The sequence below is a fragment of the Calonectris borealis genome, chromosome 11 (assembly GCF_964195595.1).
Source record: "Calonectris borealis chromosome 11, bCalBor7.hap1.2, whole genome shotgun sequence".
Classification (NCBI taxonomy): Eukaryota; Metazoa; Chordata; class Aves; order Procellariiformes; family Procellariidae; genus Calonectris; species Calonectris borealis.
Window position 1 is genome coordinate 4,472,088 of NC_134322.1, and position 21,048 is coordinate 4,493,135.

At 39.6% G+C, this 21,048-nt stretch overlaps 1 protein-coding gene across 9 annotated transcripts in view; it reads right to left on the bottom strand.

Annotated features, from left to right (window-relative positions):
* Window positions 1-2,781: 2,781 nt before the first annotated feature.
* MEF2A (myocyte enhancer factor 2A) overlaps window positions 2,782-21,048 on the bottom strand; it is a 92,878-nt gene continuing 74,611 nt past the window's right edge. For 8 of the 9 annotated variants that reach the window (XM_075159830.1, XM_075159835.1, XM_075159829.1 and 5 more), the window contains 4 exons: window positions 18,343-18,533; window positions 12,853-12,979; window positions 7,375-7,501; window positions 2,782-6,866 (listed from right to left, as the gene is read on the bottom strand). In XM_075159830.1, coding sequence (XP_075015931.1) covers window positions 6,512-6,866; window positions 7,375-7,501; window positions 12,853-12,979; window positions 18,343-18,533 — 800 coding nt within the window. In that variant the 3' untranslated portion in view covers window positions 2,782-6,511. Of the gene's footprint in view, window positions 6,867-7,374; window positions 7,502-12,852; window positions 12,980-16,473; window positions 16,678-18,342; window positions 18,534-21,048 lie in introns of those variants that run through there. The other variant, XM_075159838.1, reaches the window with a different exon arrangement.

Sequence of the window (21,048 nt, forward strand, 5' to 3'; positions counted from 1 at the left end):
GGGGGAGAGGCAGCCAAATACAGCCTCTCCTCCCGGCACCGAAGCCCGTACACTGGTGACTGACACGAGTGCGTTCAGGGGGATAACAATACAGATTATTTTTATTTTTTTAAGTAGCTGATGTTGTAATCCTGAACTTGACTGAAAGTGAGGTGATGTGATTTTATGGAAGAATAAGGTTGCGTTATTACTTATAAAGATCATCAGGCAGCTGGCTTAACATTTGTGAACTCTGTTGGGAGAAAGCATTTTGTAGCAATTCACTCATTTTGGTTGCTTCGGGTATTTCTTAATGCCTTGTCTAAGAAGCAAATCCTTTGCTGCTGAGATAAAGAGTGCAGTATTAATGCGATCGGAAAGTTTGAGGGTTGTTTGCATTTTAAGAAAACACTTTTTGCTTAGAGTAGAAGCGGAGACTCTTCCTTTTCTCCGAACTGTTTTCATCTCTTGCAGACCATGGCAGTATTGGCATACTTAACCCTAAAATGCTGACTTCTGGTGTGTTAAGTGAGGTGCGCCACGGCACCTCGCCTTTTCATCCTTTTGAGCAAATGTTTAAGTTGTGATTATTAGGATGCTTCAAGCCCACCATGGGGAAGGGTGCGCCCAGACCTCTTCTCCTCGATGAAATCCTTCAGCGACTTCTCTTGAAATCCGGTGTCTCTGCAGGCAGAGCTCATTGCAGAGCCTGTGCTTTCGCCAGGGTGCTGCTCGTCCAGAGCCAGTACTTCAGCATGACCACAGATGGCCAGAGGGTACTGGAGGAGGACGTGAGAGTAGCGTTAGGCCTGTGGTACGTAGTGCGCGCTTCTCAAAGACTGGGTTGTTGGAGGGGGGTCTAGCCAGTGTTACTTTTTTGGGGAAAAAAAAATCCATAATGGTGCATCTCAAACACCCAACTGCAGTCATTGATTTGAGTTTCCTTATTTGTAGTCTTCATGTGAGAGTGCGTTGCTAAGCTGCATTTAATTTGCAAGGTCCAGGAAAGAAGCACTGCGTTACCTTAGGCAGTCACGGAAAGAAGGGTGGATCCTTTGTGGAGCTGCTGCATGTTTGCATTAAAAAGCTTCTGCATGTGTAGGAACCACCAGTGAAGCTTCGGTAAGTTCGGGACGAGTCAGTAAACAAAACATGCGAGGAGCGAGCAGAAAAGGAGGCTTTGGGGAGCTCTGCTGCAGAGAAGAATTTGCCTCAAAAATTTAATTCAGCGACTGTAGGCAGAGGTAAACTCCTGGAACCAAACACTAAAGTATTTTGCAGCACAGTTGCATGAAACCTGGCCTGGGATGGGGTAATGTATGACGTAAGCGGCAGCCAGCAGAAAGCGGCGCGCTGTTTCAGTCAGGGTCCCAGCCCTTTCCTGGGCCGCGTGCGGGGGACTTGCTAGTCTCCAGCTGCCGCGCTGGCAGCTGCTGTCGTTCCTGAGGCTGAGGGCAGAGCCGGTGGGCAGGCGGATGGAGCAGGTGTTCGTGTCCCCCTCCTGCCCCGGGGTCTGTTCCCTTAAGCGGCGCAGGCAGCGGCGGTGCAGAGCGCAGCCCTGCCCCGCTGGTGGGACAGCGGCCTGGCGGGAGCCTTTCACCGGCGGCACCGCTGCCACCGAGACCTGCTGGGGTGTGAGCGAGGGCAGCATCTCTTGCAAGGCCAGACCAGTGCTGCCTTGTGGTAGGCGATGCTGACCCCAGCGACCCTGGCAGGGCATCACAGCAAGGGAACCTGTGAGAGGCCGGTTTGGTTTTTTTTGGGTCTTTTTTTTTGGAAGCCTGAGTGGACACTGCTGCCTACAGCCCCCAGAGCGAAGGTGAAGCTGGGTGAGCGCTGTGGTACAGGCGCGTGTTGTACAGCTGCAAGCTCTTCCTGGCCTGAGGCAGAGTGGACTGACAGCATCTGTATGGAGCAGGGGAAGCCGGAATTGAGGCTTCCCAGCAAGGTGAGGAACACCACGCCAAGCGAGCAGAACCATAGGATGTTGCAATGGTAACCTGTGCTTCCTGCAACCGTCAGAAAAAATAAACAAGGACTCTAAAGTATCTTATACTGAAAAAAAAACCTTGTATTTTTTCTTCTGTGAAGGAAATGTCTCTCTCTGTTCTGGGGGGGGATTATTACATTTTTAAATAAAGCAAAATGAAATAAAAGCACAAGGGGTACCACCCACCCGACAGCTTATGGGTGTTGTGGTTTTTTTTTGGTCACCACTCAACTCTGCTGTCACACAGCTGAGCGCTTTCATTAGACAGACAAGTGCCCTGCAGCATCCCCACCTGACGCTGGAAAGAGTAAGAATTCAGAACGCCTTTCTCTGCCAGGGTTTCTCCTCACACAAAAGTTGTTTCTTTCACAGAACCCCGTGCTGTTTCCAACATGCAGAACTGTGCACGGAGGCAGGGCAGCGATGGGGACAGGGCCGTGCTGCGTGGTGCAACTGCCCACAGCCACCACACCAGCCTCCCTGCACCCGTCTGCCTGCCCGGCTCGCAGCAGCAGCAGCAGGAGACATGAACAGCTGGAGAGGGGCGGAGGGGAGGGCTGGCCCCCGGGTTCGCTGCGAGTTTCTGTAAGCGTTCTGTAACAAGGTTCTTACAGAGCATCAGTTCTTAACTTGAATGTAATAACAAGTATATGCATCCCCCCAAATCCATACTGATTTACAGAAGCTGATTTACAGAATCATTGTTGCAGTTTAAAACCAAGACTGAGCCAGAAGAGCGTTTCAGGTACCTGGAGAGGGGGCAAAGATGCGCTAGACAAGAACGTGCTCTGCAAATACGAGAGAGGCTGGAGTACACAGTAAAAGCCAGTATCTTTACTTTAGTGAATGCAGGATACAAATATTTTACAACAACCTCTAGCATTTTCTTAACCATTTGATAAAAAGTTCACTAGAATATTTATTGTATATTGAAGAAAAAACAACACATTCAGGGAAAAAATTGAGATTAACTTATTTTTTTCTTAAAAGATTCGTCTCAAGGATGGCAACAAAGTCCAGCTTGTGCCGCCAAACGGCTTATCATCATTAAACCGTGAACAGCTTCTTTGTGAACTGTTGACTACAAACATTTACCAAATACATAAATCTCTTTTAAAAAAGCCATTTTAAATATAGCAAAGCAGTGTTCTCTTGCACAGCAAAGTGAAGAAAGTTTCTACTAAGATTTAAATGTTTACATTTGTTAAGTCTTTCTTTCACATTCTAATTTAACTTCTTCCCATGATCAATTGTTAGGAGTTATTTTGTTCCTTATTTACTATGTATTTCTTGTGCGCACAGTAATTCGCAAGTTTCTGATGCATTAGTGTCCGTTAAGTGAAAGGAAAGGCTAAAGCATTTTTCTCTGACAAATCCCTGATAACATGTATTTTTAAACACTACAGTGAGAGCTCGAAGATGGAGAGGTGATTTGTCACAATAGCAGATAAAAATCGTGAATCATTCAGTCTTGAATGGGTTCAGACTAGGATTGGCTCCACCTGCAACTTCATTCAATATAGTTAATTTAAAAAAGTATGTTTTACCTGTTGAAATATCTGTGCTATGTCATCTTTTTTTTTTTTATAAAACATTTTTACAATTCCTAAAAAAGTATGTTCCAAAGTCAGTTACTTCCTATTAAAAATCAGGATTCCCATTTATTTAACGGCGTGAGATTCTCCCCCGGACAGGGGAGGTCTTGTTTGTTCTGCGGAGTCTGGTGGAGGGCTTGGGGCAACACCTGAACACTCCCCTTAGCAGTTCGTAAGAACTGATTTTTTTTTTTTTTAATTCATTGGTGCAATTTCAATACAAACTCTAACCCTTATGTAGCTTTTTTCTTTAAGAAAACAGTAATAGTACTGTTTAAAAACCTGCATAGAAATAAAGACTATTGAGATACAGTCAGCAAAGCCATCTTATAAGGCACACAAGAAAATAGACAGTAAATGTGAATGCAGAACTCCCACTCAGATGTACAGCAAAGTTCATATATGTGCATAAATAATGAAAAAATCACACAACTTCTCAGAGCATTAAAAGGTTCTCTGAAGTGGTAAGTGAATTCAGTCACTTTGGAAACAGAGTTGCCATTAGAATGGGTCTCATTTTCCTCTACGCCAGTAAATGGAGAGTAATTGCCAAAGGAAAGTGGCTGAAACAAATGGAAACCTGTACATTTTTTTAAAGTTACCATGACAACAAGAGACCCATTTTGGAAGCTGTATGTACTGACTTTGTTCTTCAATCACACACTAAAGCAAGCAGCCGAGGAGATCGCTGTCCCCCTTGGATTTCCATTTCTCACACTTCTTAGTTACAGGATCAAGTAAGTGATTTTTTAAATGACAAAAAAGAAAAATTAAAGCCCAAGCAAAAATTTAATAAATATCAGGGATAACTTTAAAGGAGTTTGGACAATAAAACAGCACTGTAGTTTCTTCCCCAGAACTAGAACTACCAGCAGGAAGATTTATTTGTATCAATTAGTTGGGTTCCCAGCCCAACGAACGCTTCTCAGTGCAGGGAGGAGGTGCGCAGCAAGGACCTGGAGAGAGACCAGATTTCGACAAGGCGAAACCGGCCCCACCAAGCCAGGCTGGCACCAGCCCCTACACCGAGCTTTCGGCTCCCGAGACGTTTTGCTGCTCAAACCCGGCCTCTGCCCCCTCCGACAGACTGGTCTGGGCAGGGCCTAGAAGTTACCAGGAGGGGCAACACTGCCCTGGCTGTCCCTGTCACGACACAGCCAGGTTGTGCAAGCACGATCAAGCTACCGAATCAAAGCACGAAACCTTCTCCCAGGCAGCCGTCGGGACACGACGAGCCTCCGGACTCCTCACTCCACTTCATGGAAGCGGCAAAGGGGAACAGCAAATTCATTTCTGAGGCTGAGGCTTTATCCCAAACCACTTACCAACTTAAAAAACCTTTTGTGCTCATCTGATATGTGTTATTTCCCTATCATGAGAAATTAGGTCAAGTTTTTCCACTGGTTTTTTTTTTTTCCCCTCCTCAGAAGAGGCAGTTTTAAAATGATGCCTTAAAATGTGTTGTAACAGATTTTTTATATTTATGCAGGATGAACTTAACACCGGATTTTTTTTTTTGCCACTTTGCTATTTATATACATATATATAAAATGTATAATGAAGCTTAACCATACAGCACAGAGATTACAATTTAACGGCACACATTCACCACCAGTGAGGGGGACAACCCCTTTATACACCCTCTGAAAAATCTGGATAATAATATTAATAATAATTAAAATCCAAAGAAAGTACAGTATATTTAACAAAATAGTAAATATTAAACAGTGAATACTCTACTTAATAAGGACCTCGCCTTTTTTCAAGTTGGCGTCAATCCACAAAAATATACTTTTTAATCTGGTGAACGTACAATACATAGGTACTTACACCAAAGGTGATAATATATTTAGGATGCTATATACACAAAGAGTTTGGCTCAAATTTAAATTTACATATAAGTGTTCATGGCTTATTTTTCCCCCAAGGTTCCGCCTGCAAGTTTTTCCTTTTCATCTTTGAAAGCAAAAACTAGAAAGTCAAAATAAGATAAAACTATACTCTACAAAAAAGCTACAACATACAGCTTTGGCTTATATAAATAATTCATAGCAGAATGTGTTCAAAAGTACTGTATATAACTTTATATATAGTCTTCAATTCATTAGGGTATTGTTTTCTTTAATATAAAATATACATGAGCTAAAATCCGTTTCTATATTTTTCAAAGGTATGAACGTAAAAACAAATTTGTCAAACATATTCCAATTATAACTTAATATATTAATTTTATTTTGTTAATGTTCTATTTTCTAGGCTAATATTTTCTGAATATTTCATGCGAGTTCTCTATGTCTCTCTTTCACTCATTAAAAAAATCACTTCTTTGACCCAATACACTATTTTTTTTTTGCACGTGCAAAACAGGGTTTTTTTTTTTTTATTTCTTATAGCATCAGCCCTTCTCCATGCACCCTCTGCAATAGAGACCCATGCCAGGTTGGGTAATATAAAGGTCATTTATGTACAGTATTGCTTTCTTCTTCCTGCTTTTCTACTGCTCTGCTGCTACAAAGCATTATTTCTTAACTACGAGTAACCATACAGCTTGAATAAAACACACAGGGACATTACTACAGGCGAGCCCTCTTGGTTTCTGCAATCTAGTGTGGTAGGATTATAATGCGGGTACAATGTTTCTTTGCAAAACAGGTTATATTATTAAAACAACAAGTCCAGGTAAGTGCCAGACTAGATCAATACCTATAGGATTGTTCTGTTACATTTTACCATGGGACATCTGCAGCTATACAAGAAGTTTGTCATAAGTGCCTGATGATTTTGTGTATGCTACACACACTAGCACATATATATGCATGTGAAGATATATATATGCATGTATGTATATACATATAAATATACTTATTTCATGTCCTTATTTATAAATTTAGATATGTCAGGACAGTTCATTCTGAGAACACAAAACGGAAGAGGCAACCCTGCAGGTTTATGTCACCCATGTGTCCATCCTCATTCGTTTTACCGATGGACTCTCTCTATCTTCGGAATTCGGTGGCCTCCCCAGCACGACAGGCGAATGGAAATCGCTTCTCGGGTCTTCCCGATCGCTGCCATCGTAGGAGCTGCTGGAGCTGCTGAGACTGTCAACAGGAGAGCGACCCATCTCCTGCCGCGACTGCTGCTGCTGCTGCTGCTGCTGCTGCTGCGGTTGTGGCTGCTGCTGCGGGAACCCAGAGGGAGTTACACGGTCCCGGGGAGGTGAAATTGGTTCAGATTTTATGTTGATGTTTTGGTTGGTATTAATGGATAAATTTGAACCCTGAGATAGCTGGCTGCCAGTACTGGGAAAAAGAAAACCAAAAGGCAGAAATAAGAAAACACGAAAAAGGAAAAGAAAGTGACAATTCATGTCTCTGTGCGATGGTGTGGTCTTGTGGTTCAACACCCTCAAAATGAGCATGTAAATAAATGCAACTTACTGGAGTGAAGAAACAAAGTTGGAAAAAAGCATTCATTAAGGGTCTGAATGCATTTTAGAAGTTAAAAACAAACAGAAATATTTCCAAACATTTAAGTTCATCATGCAGGTGACTCCTTTGTAAGAGGCTGGGCCTGCAGGGACACAGCTTGTCAGCTTGAGCACTGAACTAACTGAAAAAAAGGGACAAACAACATGAAACACGAACGCTTTTGCAGCCGAGGAGCACACGTGGAAGGCAATGCCCATCACCAGCAGACAAGAAATTAGAACGGTCTTGTGCTAAACATTCCCCAGTGCAGATTATTCAGCCTGGAGCGGCAGAAGTTCCCGCCCGGGCGCAGTACAGTACTGTTACCAGATGTACTTACACAAGAGAGCTGAGGGCTGCTGGACCGAGATGGTGCTGTTGCCAGGCAGATACCTGCCCTAAAGACAGCATTCCTGGGGAGTTAAATCCCTGCAAGGCAGACAGGTCTGCACTAGTCAAGGAGTAATCTAAGAAGGAAAAACAAACAAACAAGAAAGTAATTTATAGATTTATTTTTTATATATATACATTAAAAAAAAGTGTGAGAATATGTGATACGCACAGACACAAACATAAAGGCTTTCTGCCCAAAACAAATAAAGGCAAGTGACCTAAAGGAGTCCAAACATCTGGGAGCAGTCCTCCCAACTTCACAAGGAGCTTAACAGGAAATAAACCTCCAAATGACAATTTTTTTGCATTCTGCTTTCAATTCCTACATGTTGCCATCTCATATAGCTTGTTCTAAACCCACAGGTACAACATATTTATGCATTTTTATATACGTATATGCATCTTGCAGCAAGACAAGTATTTGCATTTTTGAAGATTTTAGTCTGCATGGAAATTTCAAAATGAAACAAAAAGGGAAGAATCAATACAAGTTATTAGAAAGGAATGGTGTTTCTTGCACTGAACTTACTACAGAAATCCCGCCTCAGATGGGAGACAGCAGCTAGTCAGGTGAGACGCAGATCCCATTTGGCTGGCTCACGTTACAAAGCAGTCCATAGTCCTACCACCTATAGCCAAAACCAACCAGCGGAACAGCGCTGGCTGCTACCCGCCTGGCTGCCAGGGCAGGCAAAGGGACCCTTGAAAGGCAGGGACTGGTGCTCGTGCAGCTGCGGGCTGGGTGGGGAGGCACAGGCAGGGCTGGGGCTGGACGCCCGAGGGATGGAGTGACCCGAGTCACCGCAGCTGGGAGCCTCAGCGACCCCTCTGTCCGCTCCCTTTGCGCAGTCCTACTGTAACGCATCACATTCTCCCTCTCCCCACAGGAGCTTCACTCGCTACTTTATGTCTGATTAAACTGTCATCTCTGTATCAAATAAACAAAAGAAACCTCTTTATTTAGAACAAAAAAATGTAATTATTTAGAAATACAACTTAAATGGATAATAGGAAATACAATATATTCCTAATCAACAGTCAGTGAGACTGGCTGTTAGTTTTGGCTCGGCTATAATGCTTAGACAGTTCTCACTTCATTCACACAGGGGAAGTTATTTTCACTTTATCACTTATACTTTTCTTTCAGGTTTTAAAACAAAGCTGCAAATATTTCTCTGTTTTTAATTACTTTGTAATATAGCTTCTTTAAAATAATTCCTAGCCTCTTGAGAATGAGGCAAAATGCTAGCAAAAACTTACTTTATTCTGCCAGCATATGAACCAAAAATTCTTCTTAAGTAGGGTTTGTGTTTTGTTTTGTGTTTTGTTTTAGGTTTCTTGGTTTTGTTTTCTGGGGATTTTGGGGTTTTTTAGTATTGTCCTAAAATGACACCGCCACTACGATTTATCTCTCTTGAGATAAGCTTCCTTGAACAATTTCCTCATTCCCATCCACCAACTTGTTTGCTGTGGACAACTTCTAGGTTTCCCTTTTAACAGCCTCCAAGGCAGGAGAGCCCAGCAGGGTATTGTCCTTTTCAGAGACGCTTATGTGTCACTGCAAGAATCTACCTGAAGACCTTGGGAAGCCCAGCTGCACCCCAGCAAGTGAAGCTACTTAACCTGCCTTTTTGTTTCATTTCTTCTCAGTTGACATTTTTATTGGAACTCTGAAAAACCCTCACAAGTATTTCTGCACAGATTCAGAAAGATTTTTCCCAAGCTGATCCATCCAAAGCCCTTTTGTAAGACTAAATTAAAAACAAAAAAATCCAACCCTCCAACGCCTATGACATGCACTCAACCTTCAAAGCAGCCAGACCTATGGCAACATGCAAGTGTAGTAAATGTAGTAAATGTAGTAAACTTGAGCTGGATATGCTATTGTGTGCCCATGGGACTTCTGTAAGACCTGAAGAAAATGTTTATAGGAATTCAGTTTCTACGTATTTTTTCTCTGCAATTACAGCTTTTATGATAATGGACAATTAACTTCTGGTACTTTAGACAGAACGTGTCTGATGACAGGGGTTTGAGGAGATACTTTTCCAAAGAATACATATGCCACTACACAATTAGCTGCATTACCATTTCCCTAAATGATGATATATCTGCGAGCAGTAAAAGCAGGACACCAATTTCTATACGAGTGGCTTGGTGCAAGATGAAAAAGTCATTCAGACAAAAGAATGCGTGACAGAAACCATTACTGCTGTGACCCTAACAACAAGATACCTCTGAAGTTTGTGCCTTTGCAAAATAACTGACCTAAAGCCAGTCATGTAATTTATGGCTAGATATGCTCTGTCAAGTGTAAGTTACTATTTAACTGATCTCTGTGGTTTCTGAATATTTTTTAAAAATGCCTAGACTGTTTTAGAACAAGTAACTCAGTTCCTTCTGGCCCTTCCTCCAGCAATCTGCAGAAAGAACACTTCTCCAGCAAAACAAATTATATAGAATAGTGTATTTGTGCAAAACTGATATCCAACGTTTTAATTAAGGATCTAAGAGCTGAATCTATCCTTTCCAGCCCTTGAAAAAAACCCTATTGTTCCAGAAAAACAATTTAAGTATCTAAATTTTATCTTAGTCCTTGAACGGCAAAACTGAAATTGCTACGTTTAAGTGGTGACTACCCTGAGAATACCCAGATGACAATTTGGTTTCAACATCAAATTTCTTTTTGCAAATCCCCTGAAAGGCTCAATCTAATAGAAACAATTTTAAAGTGTCTGAAAAACACTAAAGGCTAAAAGCTTTTCACAAATTATTGCATTATCAAAGGAAATGGGCTGGGTTTCGAAATCATATCCCAGTGATAACAGCACTTGTCCACTGCGTAGGACACCAGTTTCAATTGCCTTTGCTGCTTCCTGAGATTCAGACTACAGTCCCTCTCACCCAAAAAAAGCCTCTTTTAGCCATCAAGCTTATGGGTTATTCTGGATGAGGGACGCACACAACACTGCTTCCCGAAACAATGTCAGACTGCACAAGAGAATGAAGGGATTTGTTAGGTGACAGGTAAAACTCAACGTGGGTCTTCTGAGCAGGGACCAGAACTATTTGTTTACTTTAAACAGCCATTAAATGCAATATATAAACATTCTTTGTGGCAAGTATCAAACCAAGATCTGTATGTCCAGCAAATTCATACTTATAATACAAAACAAGTCACCAAGTACAATTCTTCACTGTGCTCATTATACTGTTACTGCAACCCCATCTTCTCCTTCGTTCATTTCTTTAAACTTTAACCCCCTGAGGGTAGCGATTATTTGCATAAATGTTCAACAATTTAGTTGGGTGCTACCGCAGTATAAATATTTACTGTTGCTGATGACTAAACAGTCCCTCTCAAAATGCAAACCTCATGCATGCCATGCACTGCTTGGGGGCAGTGCCTCTGAGGCAAACCAATGCAGAAAGTGGCTGAGGGGCAGTAAACGTCAGTTAATGAGCACGTTAATACAGAAAGATACCAAAACATGCGAGTTGTTTGGCTGGCTACAAGTCTAAACGAAAACCTGTGGTGAAGACTTTCAAAGCTAAAGAAAGCGAAGAAAATGTATAAAATTGCATCTTTTTTGTTGTGAAAATTATTATGAATGGATGGCTACTTTATCTATTCCATCTTCTAACATTATACATTCTTGATGGTGCCCCTCCTTGCAGAAAACAAAGAAAATTACAAAACCTCTGTATCACTCAGGTTTTAGCCATTTTCTACAAGCCTTGAAGGCTTTTTTGGATTTGTCCTGACCTTTGCACAAGAGTAAGAACATTAGGGCACTGACAATAGACCAGCGCAGCGTTTTTTACCCTTTCTTAAATATATTATCACAGAGGCGCCACCAGCATTGCTGATGGGCTCAGCTTCAGGCAGCGGCACGTACATTTTGGAGCCAGCTGAAACATGCTTTGTCTGACATTGGGGCAGCTCCTGATCTATTCTTAGAGAAGCCACCCTTGCATCACATGTGTGTCCTTGTGCCCCTTCACCCCCCACCACTACCAAAGCCTTGCCATGTAAACCCAATACAGTGGCTCCTTAAGGAAAAGCGATTTATTTTTTCCTTGTATGCCCTCCACTGCCTCCCAGCTTCCTGAGCATCTCATGCCTGCCAGCTACTTGTGTGCAGCCAAAGACGATACAGGTTGAGGGAAGACATGCTACTGGGGAACCTTCCTACTGGAGACGTGGATCTTCCTAGATTCATAGAAAGAAGACAATAATACTCTCAAGCCCTTCTGTCCAGCCAGAGAGCCAGAGCTGATCAGCTATAAAGGGAAGCTCTCTAGTGTAGCTCAGTTTCTAAGAGCCATCGTTGCAGAAGAGAGAAGCAAGACGTTTTATATTTTTAGAATTTGAGTCTACCAAATAAGACAAATATTGCCAACACAGTGGTCCCCAATTCAGAAATTCCTGTTTTAACAAATTGTAGCACTTATATTTGAATGTCTTAACTAGACTTCATCTAAAAAGAACAGCGAACTGGGGGATTATTTCCTTCGTTTTCCTTTTTAGTTTTAACCAATAGCTATTTTAATTCTGACTTACAAAATTCATTGACACTTATCTGCAATGTAGTTTCTCTGCAGGTGCATCTGAAAATTAAACTATGCATCACAGATCAATGATAATCAACCTGACACTGTCAAGGCTGCAGCCTTTCAAGGAAATGATTACAAAAATTCCTTTACTGATTACATACAGGGTCTGTAACAAAGAGAGAACCTTGAGATTGAAGTCAAAATTACCTCTGTTGGTACTGAGACAAAGTAGTAGGCACCACATCACGAACTACTTGCCAAACCAGCAAACTAATTATCACTTATATTACCAAATTCCTTGCATTACACCCGTTTTGGATAAAAAGCCGTTTTAAGGTCCTTTGAGTAATAGAGACTCGCAGTGGTGAAATGCTGACAATGCCTTTCCGCGAGTCCCCACCTCACTCTCAATAAAACTGAAGAGGGGAAGGCCTTATCTGGGCTTTGTATATCTCAGCTTTTTTGTAAAGTGAAAGCCCCAGTAGAATTCAATTCCCTCCTGCTGCTGGAACTGGGCAGAGCAGAACGCAAGGGACAGTGTGCTCTGAAGTATCAACTATTGCTTAAACGTGAGGCCTTTCAGTTCCCAGATGGAAAGGCTGAACGCTACTGCTATAAGCAAAGCATTTGATTGTATGTCTCTGTATTCAGCTGTGTGCAACCTGACTGACTGAAAGCTTCTTCCTGATGTCTCAACATTTACACATTTTACAAGCTAAAAGCTCATTCTTGATGAATAAGAGCCTTCATTTGAACTGAGCAGGAAAATAAAGTGAAGTGTCACAGAAATGCAAATTTTCTGGGCTTATGAATCACAAAAGCCTTGTACATCTGACAAATCAAGCCACTTATTAAAAACAATGCTTACCAGTGTTGTAGGCAGTAGGCATGGCCGAATACACCAATCCCTGTGGAGGCAAGCTTGGAGTTGTCACGGACACCACAGGGGTAGCAAGAGGCTGTGTAGACTGAGAACTACTTATCCTTTGGGTATTCTATAAATGATTAAAAATAACAACATGTCTTGTGATATCAGTTAGAACAATGGAAAAATCAAGTGCTAATATAAAAATAGCATTCAATTAAAACGTGTTTCTTTGCTTTATTTTTTAGTTACGAACACATCCTTTTTGTCAGGATAGATTTTCTAAACAAGCCAAAACTTTCAAGACAACCAAAATGATCTTGGCAAACTGAAATGAAAAATTAAGACTCACTGGTCCGCTTCCCGTGCATGCAGATTTCAATAGTGTTAGAGTTGTAGGACATAAAAATAAATGCAAATTCATAGGGATATACACAACAATTCTCAGAAGTTCTTAAGTGATTTAAGAGTTTTTAGTCTTTATTTTTTAAAGAGGTTTTAGTGCAGATGGTGAGGTGCAGTTCCACCAGAAAGAGTCTCCTACTTCCCAGCTGTTTATCCAATTTCCAAAATTTTAGTTGCCAGTTTTGACACTGTGCTGACTACACCTGTCCTGAAATGAACACAGAGATCTTCTAAATTTGTGTTGATAAGACCTCAGTGATAAAATAATCTTGCTGTTCCCATGGTTCCTGAGAAACTGCGAGAGTACTTGTTATAATGCAGATATGTTTCAAAGCAAACGACACTTGAGTTCACACAGAGCAACTGTGCTTTTTGACAGGAAAAATAGCTAAACTAGATTGTCTCAGATTATCTGTTCTAACTGTAGGCACAATGTGGGTCTTTAATAAGAGACTTTCTTTCCCATATACCGGAATGAACATCTGTAGCAAACATATCACAAATTAAGCTCTTTAACCAAATTTGCTGTTTAGAAACTCTTGTATTAAACACTGTGGTGAATACCACCAGACAGCAAAGCTGCTCTGTCACAGAATGTACTCTTCTTCATGTGGCAACTTTAAATCTTTCTTCAAAATATGTAGTTCAACACCATTTAGCCATGTCAAATACTGTGAAGAACAGGAAATGCTACATTTTTTATTTTTAAACAACAGATACTTAGTTTTACCTACAGAAGTCTTAGATACAGAAATACTAGTAGTAGTAGAAGTCTCTACACCCTGTATTTCTACATTCTTACAGAACCATTCCTGATTAAGGGAGCTGGATTTCTAACTGCTGAAAATATGTTTTTAAAGCAAGCCTCCCTCTACCTCTGAAGAAATATTTGCTACAACAGTAGCAGTTTTTCACCTCTTTGGTAGAGTTCCATTTGCTAGCTTTGAAAGATTGAAGCTACTACTACTTCTTCCTTAATTTGGACAGGAATACAAGTATTTCAGCAACTGCAGAAGCTGCAGAACTTAATTTTTCTCCACTCTGACCTTGAGAGAGTGAGCAGTATTAAAAATGCATGACTCCCCTTATAATAATGGAATGAGCAGGTACAGAAACATGGCTCTATTCAATTTTAAGCTTAAACTTGCGAAGATGAATTGAGGGCTATCAATCATTGGCTTGCATCTTTCCAGTTTAAGGAAGAAAGTATACCACAGCTGCCATATTAAAATTAGCTACAATCTTCTACTGGCTACGAGCTTCTGATCTCTGTTTTGTCTGGCTGCTGTCAAAAGCCCACCTTTGAGCCTCGTAAGAATTTGGAGGCTCTTTGGCATTTGTGCAGCAGATGTACCCACGCTGCTCCAGAGCTCCCAGATTTCAAAGCCCTAAGTCACAGAGAAAGTCCCACTGATTTTCTGTGTAATTTATCCCTTTAAATCACTTATGTACTTCTGAAAATCTCCACTAGACCAAGTTTATCTGGCATAAAGATATGTTATTAGAGCAGATTTTTGTGTCTGTCAGGAATTGACCTTTTTCCAAAGCTTTCTTGGATGGCAGCCTATAAAGTTGGGATTACTGTATAATGGAAAAGTTAGAGGAGTATACTGGGAAACAATCCAGACCAAAGGATTTCCCCATGGGATTTTTTTTTTTTTTTTTGAGTGGCTAATAAAGGTGGTTTTCTGAGGTAATTTATTCTGAATATAATTCCTGAACACTCAGCCATACAAAGACACTAAGAAATATTTAGATGTGTCTAATATTTGTTGTACTTGGAGATTCAGCCAAAGATTTATGACAACTTTCAGGGACTTTTAAATTATTTTTTTAATTAAAAATTAATTTTATTTCACACTATGCTACCGTTCCTATCTGTTTTTCATGCTCAGTGCTCAGTTCCAACCATATAGAATGAACGTTCACAGACATGATTTGGAGCTGCTTTCTGGAATTAGCATCAGAAATTAGCATAATAAGAGACATAACACTGCAGGTGTACTTCATATTTCTTTACCACGTTTGAGGAAGACACTACTACATTTTCTTTGTGTGGGCTTTCTTCCCCTAACAGATGAGCCCAGTTTTTAAAACCACTAGAGGGCCCACGCTCCATACAGTATCCATAACCCAACCCACCCTCAGCCAGTTGCACTATTTCACACTGCAAAGAGCATAGCAATTTTTAGGAGGTAGGAATATCTTAACTCAAGTGCTTTTGCATAATTCCAATTGCAATGCTATTTTGATTAAGTGTTTTTACATTGAATCAAAGCTCTATTTCTTGAACTGGAAACCAGACACTCCTCTATGAAGGTGAGAAGAACATGCATGGCAGCTGTTTATAACTGCAAGTCATTCCAATAAACCTTAAAAACTTAAATACTGACTTTCAAGAATCACTTCCCCTTCCTTAACTTTTGTAAATCTATTGCTCATGTTTAAGGTAAAAAAAAAAAAAAAAAATCAACCAACAGCATGCATTCATCAAGAAATTTATCTAAATCACTACTTTTCCCATGCTTTCATGCAATTAGAGCCTCATATTAGCAACAGGTCCATGTTCAAAAACAAATCAAGGTACATAATAGGCAGACTTCTTTGTGTATCTTTACAATTGAACACTGATGCAGCATCTTCTGCATGGTTTGTGCTACAGCAGCTAAACAAATTGCAAATTGCTCTAAAAATAAGCTACAAATTATTTTAGCCTTACGTTATTTTCCAGACAGAATGCCAAATGTTAAAACCTTTTGAAAAAAATAGAGAAAACACAAATCCCAAGAGTCTCCTTTCAAAAGCAGAATATCTTTCCACTGGAAAAAGGTAGAATTATTCATTTGCAATTCTCTATTCCTTTTGGTAAACAGGGAACACCCCTGTGGTTTGATAATCTCATGCACGATGAAATAATTCTAAACTCCAAAAAGGTGACCTCACCAGCAATGATGTAATCTCCTTGAAAATAAGAGAAGTAATACAGGGCTTGTGTTACAATCCGAACAACTTCATGAGTGAAGCCACCTTCTAAAAATATTCTAATAATTTAGGGGATGATAAGTGGTTATTTATATTTTACATAAAAGACAGTAAATATCCTATACACATGGACAGTTACTCTGTAAGGCTCTTTTCCAATGTTCCCTCCAAGAAAAACAGAAATATTTTCAGGAAAAAAAAAAATAGACATTTACAAATGGAAAGCACTAGACTTTGGATGTGTTTTCAACTTGAATTGGTCAGGTTTTGTGTTTGATAAAACAAATGTATTTTTGTGTGCTACCAAGGGAACACTGGAATTATTTAAAATATGTAATGAAACTACAGTTAAAAAACTGTAGTAAAAGACATTTTCAGCATCTTGCTCTCTCTCATCAAACAGTAGCCCAAACTCACCAACTCCAATTCATCCTCCTCCGACTGTACTCAGCAAACAAGAGGGATAACACAGTTACTAAAAATAGCATTGCTTTCAAAAATGCAAGAAAAAGTCACGTTTGTGCTTCAGGATTTTTATTTATTTTAATTAATAATGTGAATTTGCCACCTGATTCTGTAAATACTACTACTAGGAGGTATAATACTTCACGTAATTCAGGTCAATTAAAAAATACCATACTGAAAGAACACACACCTTGGCAAAATTAGTGCAGAAAGAGCTTAGTAAAACAAGGACACAGCTACACATTAATGATCCATGTAGATATGGAGCACAGCAGTTTCTAGTTGGACTGATCCAACAAACATGCCGCTCCATAACAAAATATTTTTCACATACAACCATCATACCATCCCAGGATCTCTACTCTGAAATCTCTTTCCAATTTCCTCAAAAAGACAGAGAAAACCCAAACTGAATGTTATGTTGTTCTTAACACAACAGTAAATAGATTCTGTACACTACTAACATTAGAACAACTGCATTAACAAGATCCTCTTCTTGTATCTATTTCTAATTAATTTAAAAGTGTAATTTTCACTTTAATAATCAGCCAGTGTATTTCCTATCTCTTCTACACTTCAGTATTGCTAGAAAAACCTAAAACTTCAAGAATCATTACTCTGAGGATAATTATAGCTTTTGTTATTGGATTGATTTTGTATTATTCATCATGAATACCGGTAACAAATGTAAGCACTTGTGGTATCTTAAAAACAAATAAGAATTATACAGAGAGTACTCGTATTGTTTATATCCTGCACCTCCTGGTTATGGTTCATTCTTCCATACACAGAAAACAGAAAATGTACACATAGATGTTTAAAATTTCTACATGTCAGTGAAAGACTAAGACCAAAGGATCTGGCCAACCAAATTAAAGGAAAAATAGAGTAACTCTTCCTGAAAGACCTGTTCTGGTCTCAATGCTGTGGTTGCCTCATGCCTGACACGAAACTTGTGTGCTATTCCAAATCTAGGCTGAACAAACATTACTACCAACATGCCAAACTGCACAGTAGTATTGGAAAGTACACAAATAGGGACTGAGCCTGATCCTCATTACTCTTTTATGCCTTCATTGCAGACATGACACCCACCACAGGACACACAAGGTTGCATTCCAGCACACCACATCAAACAAGCGTTTCTCTCAGACCATCATTACCACTGAAGCTACATTTTACATCCCACAACCATTACAACCCAGGAAAAACAGGTACAAAGTGTGCTTTAGGGCATGTTAATACAGTTCACATCACCAATAAGATCAGCCATTCCTTCACAGAATAATGCATAGCCCTTTTTAAAACCCACATCCTCCAAACCAACAAATTTCTTGGTACCAAGTCAGTGAGATGTCATATAAAAACAACAAAATCCCAATCTATGTCTCTAGGATTGCACTCTTAACCGCATTTAGGTCAGACTGCTATTTTACACTTTAAAAAAAAAAACTCCTTACAAATTTAACTTCTTCCAAGGTAACAACTTATAACTTAGATTTTCATTAGTGAAATTTCAGAATACAAACACCTTTCTATTACTGTAACCCATGGCAAGCAGATGAGATAGTTTCTCCCTGGCATGTGGACAGAACACTTCATTTTTACAAAGCCAGTCATAGAACAAATGTTTTAACTTACCAATGGTGGCATCATACCCTTGCTGGAGGGTGGGATGACAACACGGAGGTCGGGTTTGCGATTGTTCATTCCAAGATTACCTCCTCCAGGTGGAGGTGGAGACTTTGTAGGCATGACTTTGCCTAAGCCATTCCCACCACCAGTAGTTCCAAGTAGACTTGGTGAAGCTCGAGAATTCACAAACCCATTTCCTGAAAGAGGAAAAACAAATATATAAGACTGAAGAGAAGTAGCAATACAAAATTTTGGGGTGCATGTACAAATTACAAAATATTTCTTTCGTAAAACTTCCAATAACAAACTTATCACAAGAGGTGCAGTATTGAATAATCGAACAAACAAAAACCACTTTCACCAGAAGATCAATATGTAAAGGTAATATCACCTCAAGGGCACGTATGGCAGCTTAAACGCTGAGAAGAGCACGTTGCCAAAGAACTATTTCTAATAACATCTGTTGTGGTTTTTTTATTTTGCCCTTTGAAGTTCCTCCAGGCTGAGCTTGCAAAAAATTGTGTGCTTTTGCACAACCCCACTTCATCCTCACCCCCACAGAACATGAACTACTGAATTGTTGCCTGTGAGAATAAAAAAAATCAGCTCTTAAAGTCTCTATTTCTGAAATGTATTCTTCAAATGTCTTCAAGATCTACAGACTCCAGTATCTATTCTCTAACAAAATTAATTTCAGTCTCAAAAAATATATACTGTTTGACTATTATATTTAGCAACAGTAAGGGGAACAAATCCTTTCCCTTCAAACTCATTCCAAGCTCTGGACACAGATATACACATCATTTATGCCCATCGATTTATTTTACCCAGGTCTTTCTCTACCTGACTCCTGATATTCATTCTAAGTAGAATTAGACAAGCCAAAGCCTGGTTTCAGCACTGAAATCTCCAAAAGCTGAATACGCTCAAGATACAGGCCTTAGCTTACACTTAAAACGGATCAGAAAAAAAGTAAGACGACTGTAAAACAGTTAAGTGCCTACCTATTCTGTTTTCCTGTACTGACAAAAGCACCAATCACGTTAACCAAAATATTTTTCTCAGAAAAATTTTCAAGCCACATTCCAATGATTTTATCATATTTATAGCAACAATTCGCAAAATACACACACCTTATTCAGCTGCAAATGAAAAAAAAAGTTGTTAAGCAAGGGGAATTTCACAACAGGGAACCCTATAGTTCAGACTACAGAACTTGTGTGTGTGTGTGTGTATAAATAAATACAATTCATAGTAAGATTATGTTTATGCTAACACTGCAGTTCTGAAAGCAGCCTTTATAATCACAATTCAGGAAAAAGTCTATTACACAAAGTTCACAGTGTGGGAAATTCTCTTATAATAGCCTGTAGCGCCATACTGGCATGAATTTTGTATTATTATTCTAATTTGAATAGGCCCCTATGCCCAATCCAATCTTATTACATTAAGTACATATTAATCTAAAAGCAATTAAAATAAGAAAGTTGTCAGTGTCACGTTCTACCTTCTTTAGCAAAATTTTTCATGCCTTTAAAAGCTTAGCAAGAATGAAGAACAATAACAGGTATCAGTAACAGCACAGCGTGCTTCATGAAGGTGAGTGGTACTGCTGAGATACTTGGCTAGTGCATGTTGAGAACCTAGGTGTGAATTCACCAGGATGCTAGTGAGGGAGCCTCCTCCGTTACTACTGATCCTTGTTACATGGTGGGGGAACTGCCAAATGCAATCCTCACCTCTTCCCTGTCCACCGTAAATGGAACCCTACATACTGTTTTATCAATTTAGAAATGGAAAAAGTAAAGATTAATGTAAGAATTATAGCAAAGCTCTTGTGCTGATCTGATGATATTCTACTGAGTTTTATAAAGGTCTTTTGGAAACAAAGTTATTGCTAAATATTTTTAAAGAAAAAAAATTGTAAGTAAGTAGAACTTACTGGAATTTGCAACCACAGTATTCTTGTTCATATATGGATGAGCAATAAATTCACAACTTTAAAGCCAGGATTTCAAATTCTGGATTTACTTTCTTTGTGGTGCCAAAAGCCTGACCATACATGGGTGATCCGATAAGTCCCTTGAGTTTTTCAAGGTTAACAGAGCAAGGAGGAGCTATTCTAATTTAGTACTTTCCTGAAGCATTTGTATGGGGGGTATGGGAATACGTTTTCTGAGAATCCTACCATTTAACTCAGAAGTTATGGAGGAAAGAAGGAACACAGACAGCAAAGAAAAAGCTTTTCATGTCAGCATTTTTCCTTCTGTATTAAAAACCACAGCAAAAACTCATTTCATGATTAAAGCATCTACATTCCTCAGCAGAAAACAGCAGAATTTATTGGGACACTTCTAGGTTAGCGATAAAATTTAAAGTGGATGAAAAGTAGCTGAGAATCCATACTAGAGCTAAATATATTCTTGACTGCTAGAAGAAAACTGGCCACAGCTAGGTTACACAGAAAAAACAACCAGCCAAAAAAGAGAAATTAAGTTCAGTGCTATCCCTACGGTTCCTGAACCTGTGAGACAGTTTTCATAGAATCATGGTTTTGTTAAATGGTTATGCATCAATACCTATGCATTATAAATGAATGTAAACATTAGTTATAGACAGCCTATAAAGCATCAGATTGCAAGAGAAATCTTGCACAATGGACAGAGTAAAAATTAAGTGGATTTGGAAACAGATGTGAGGGAAGAAAATTAT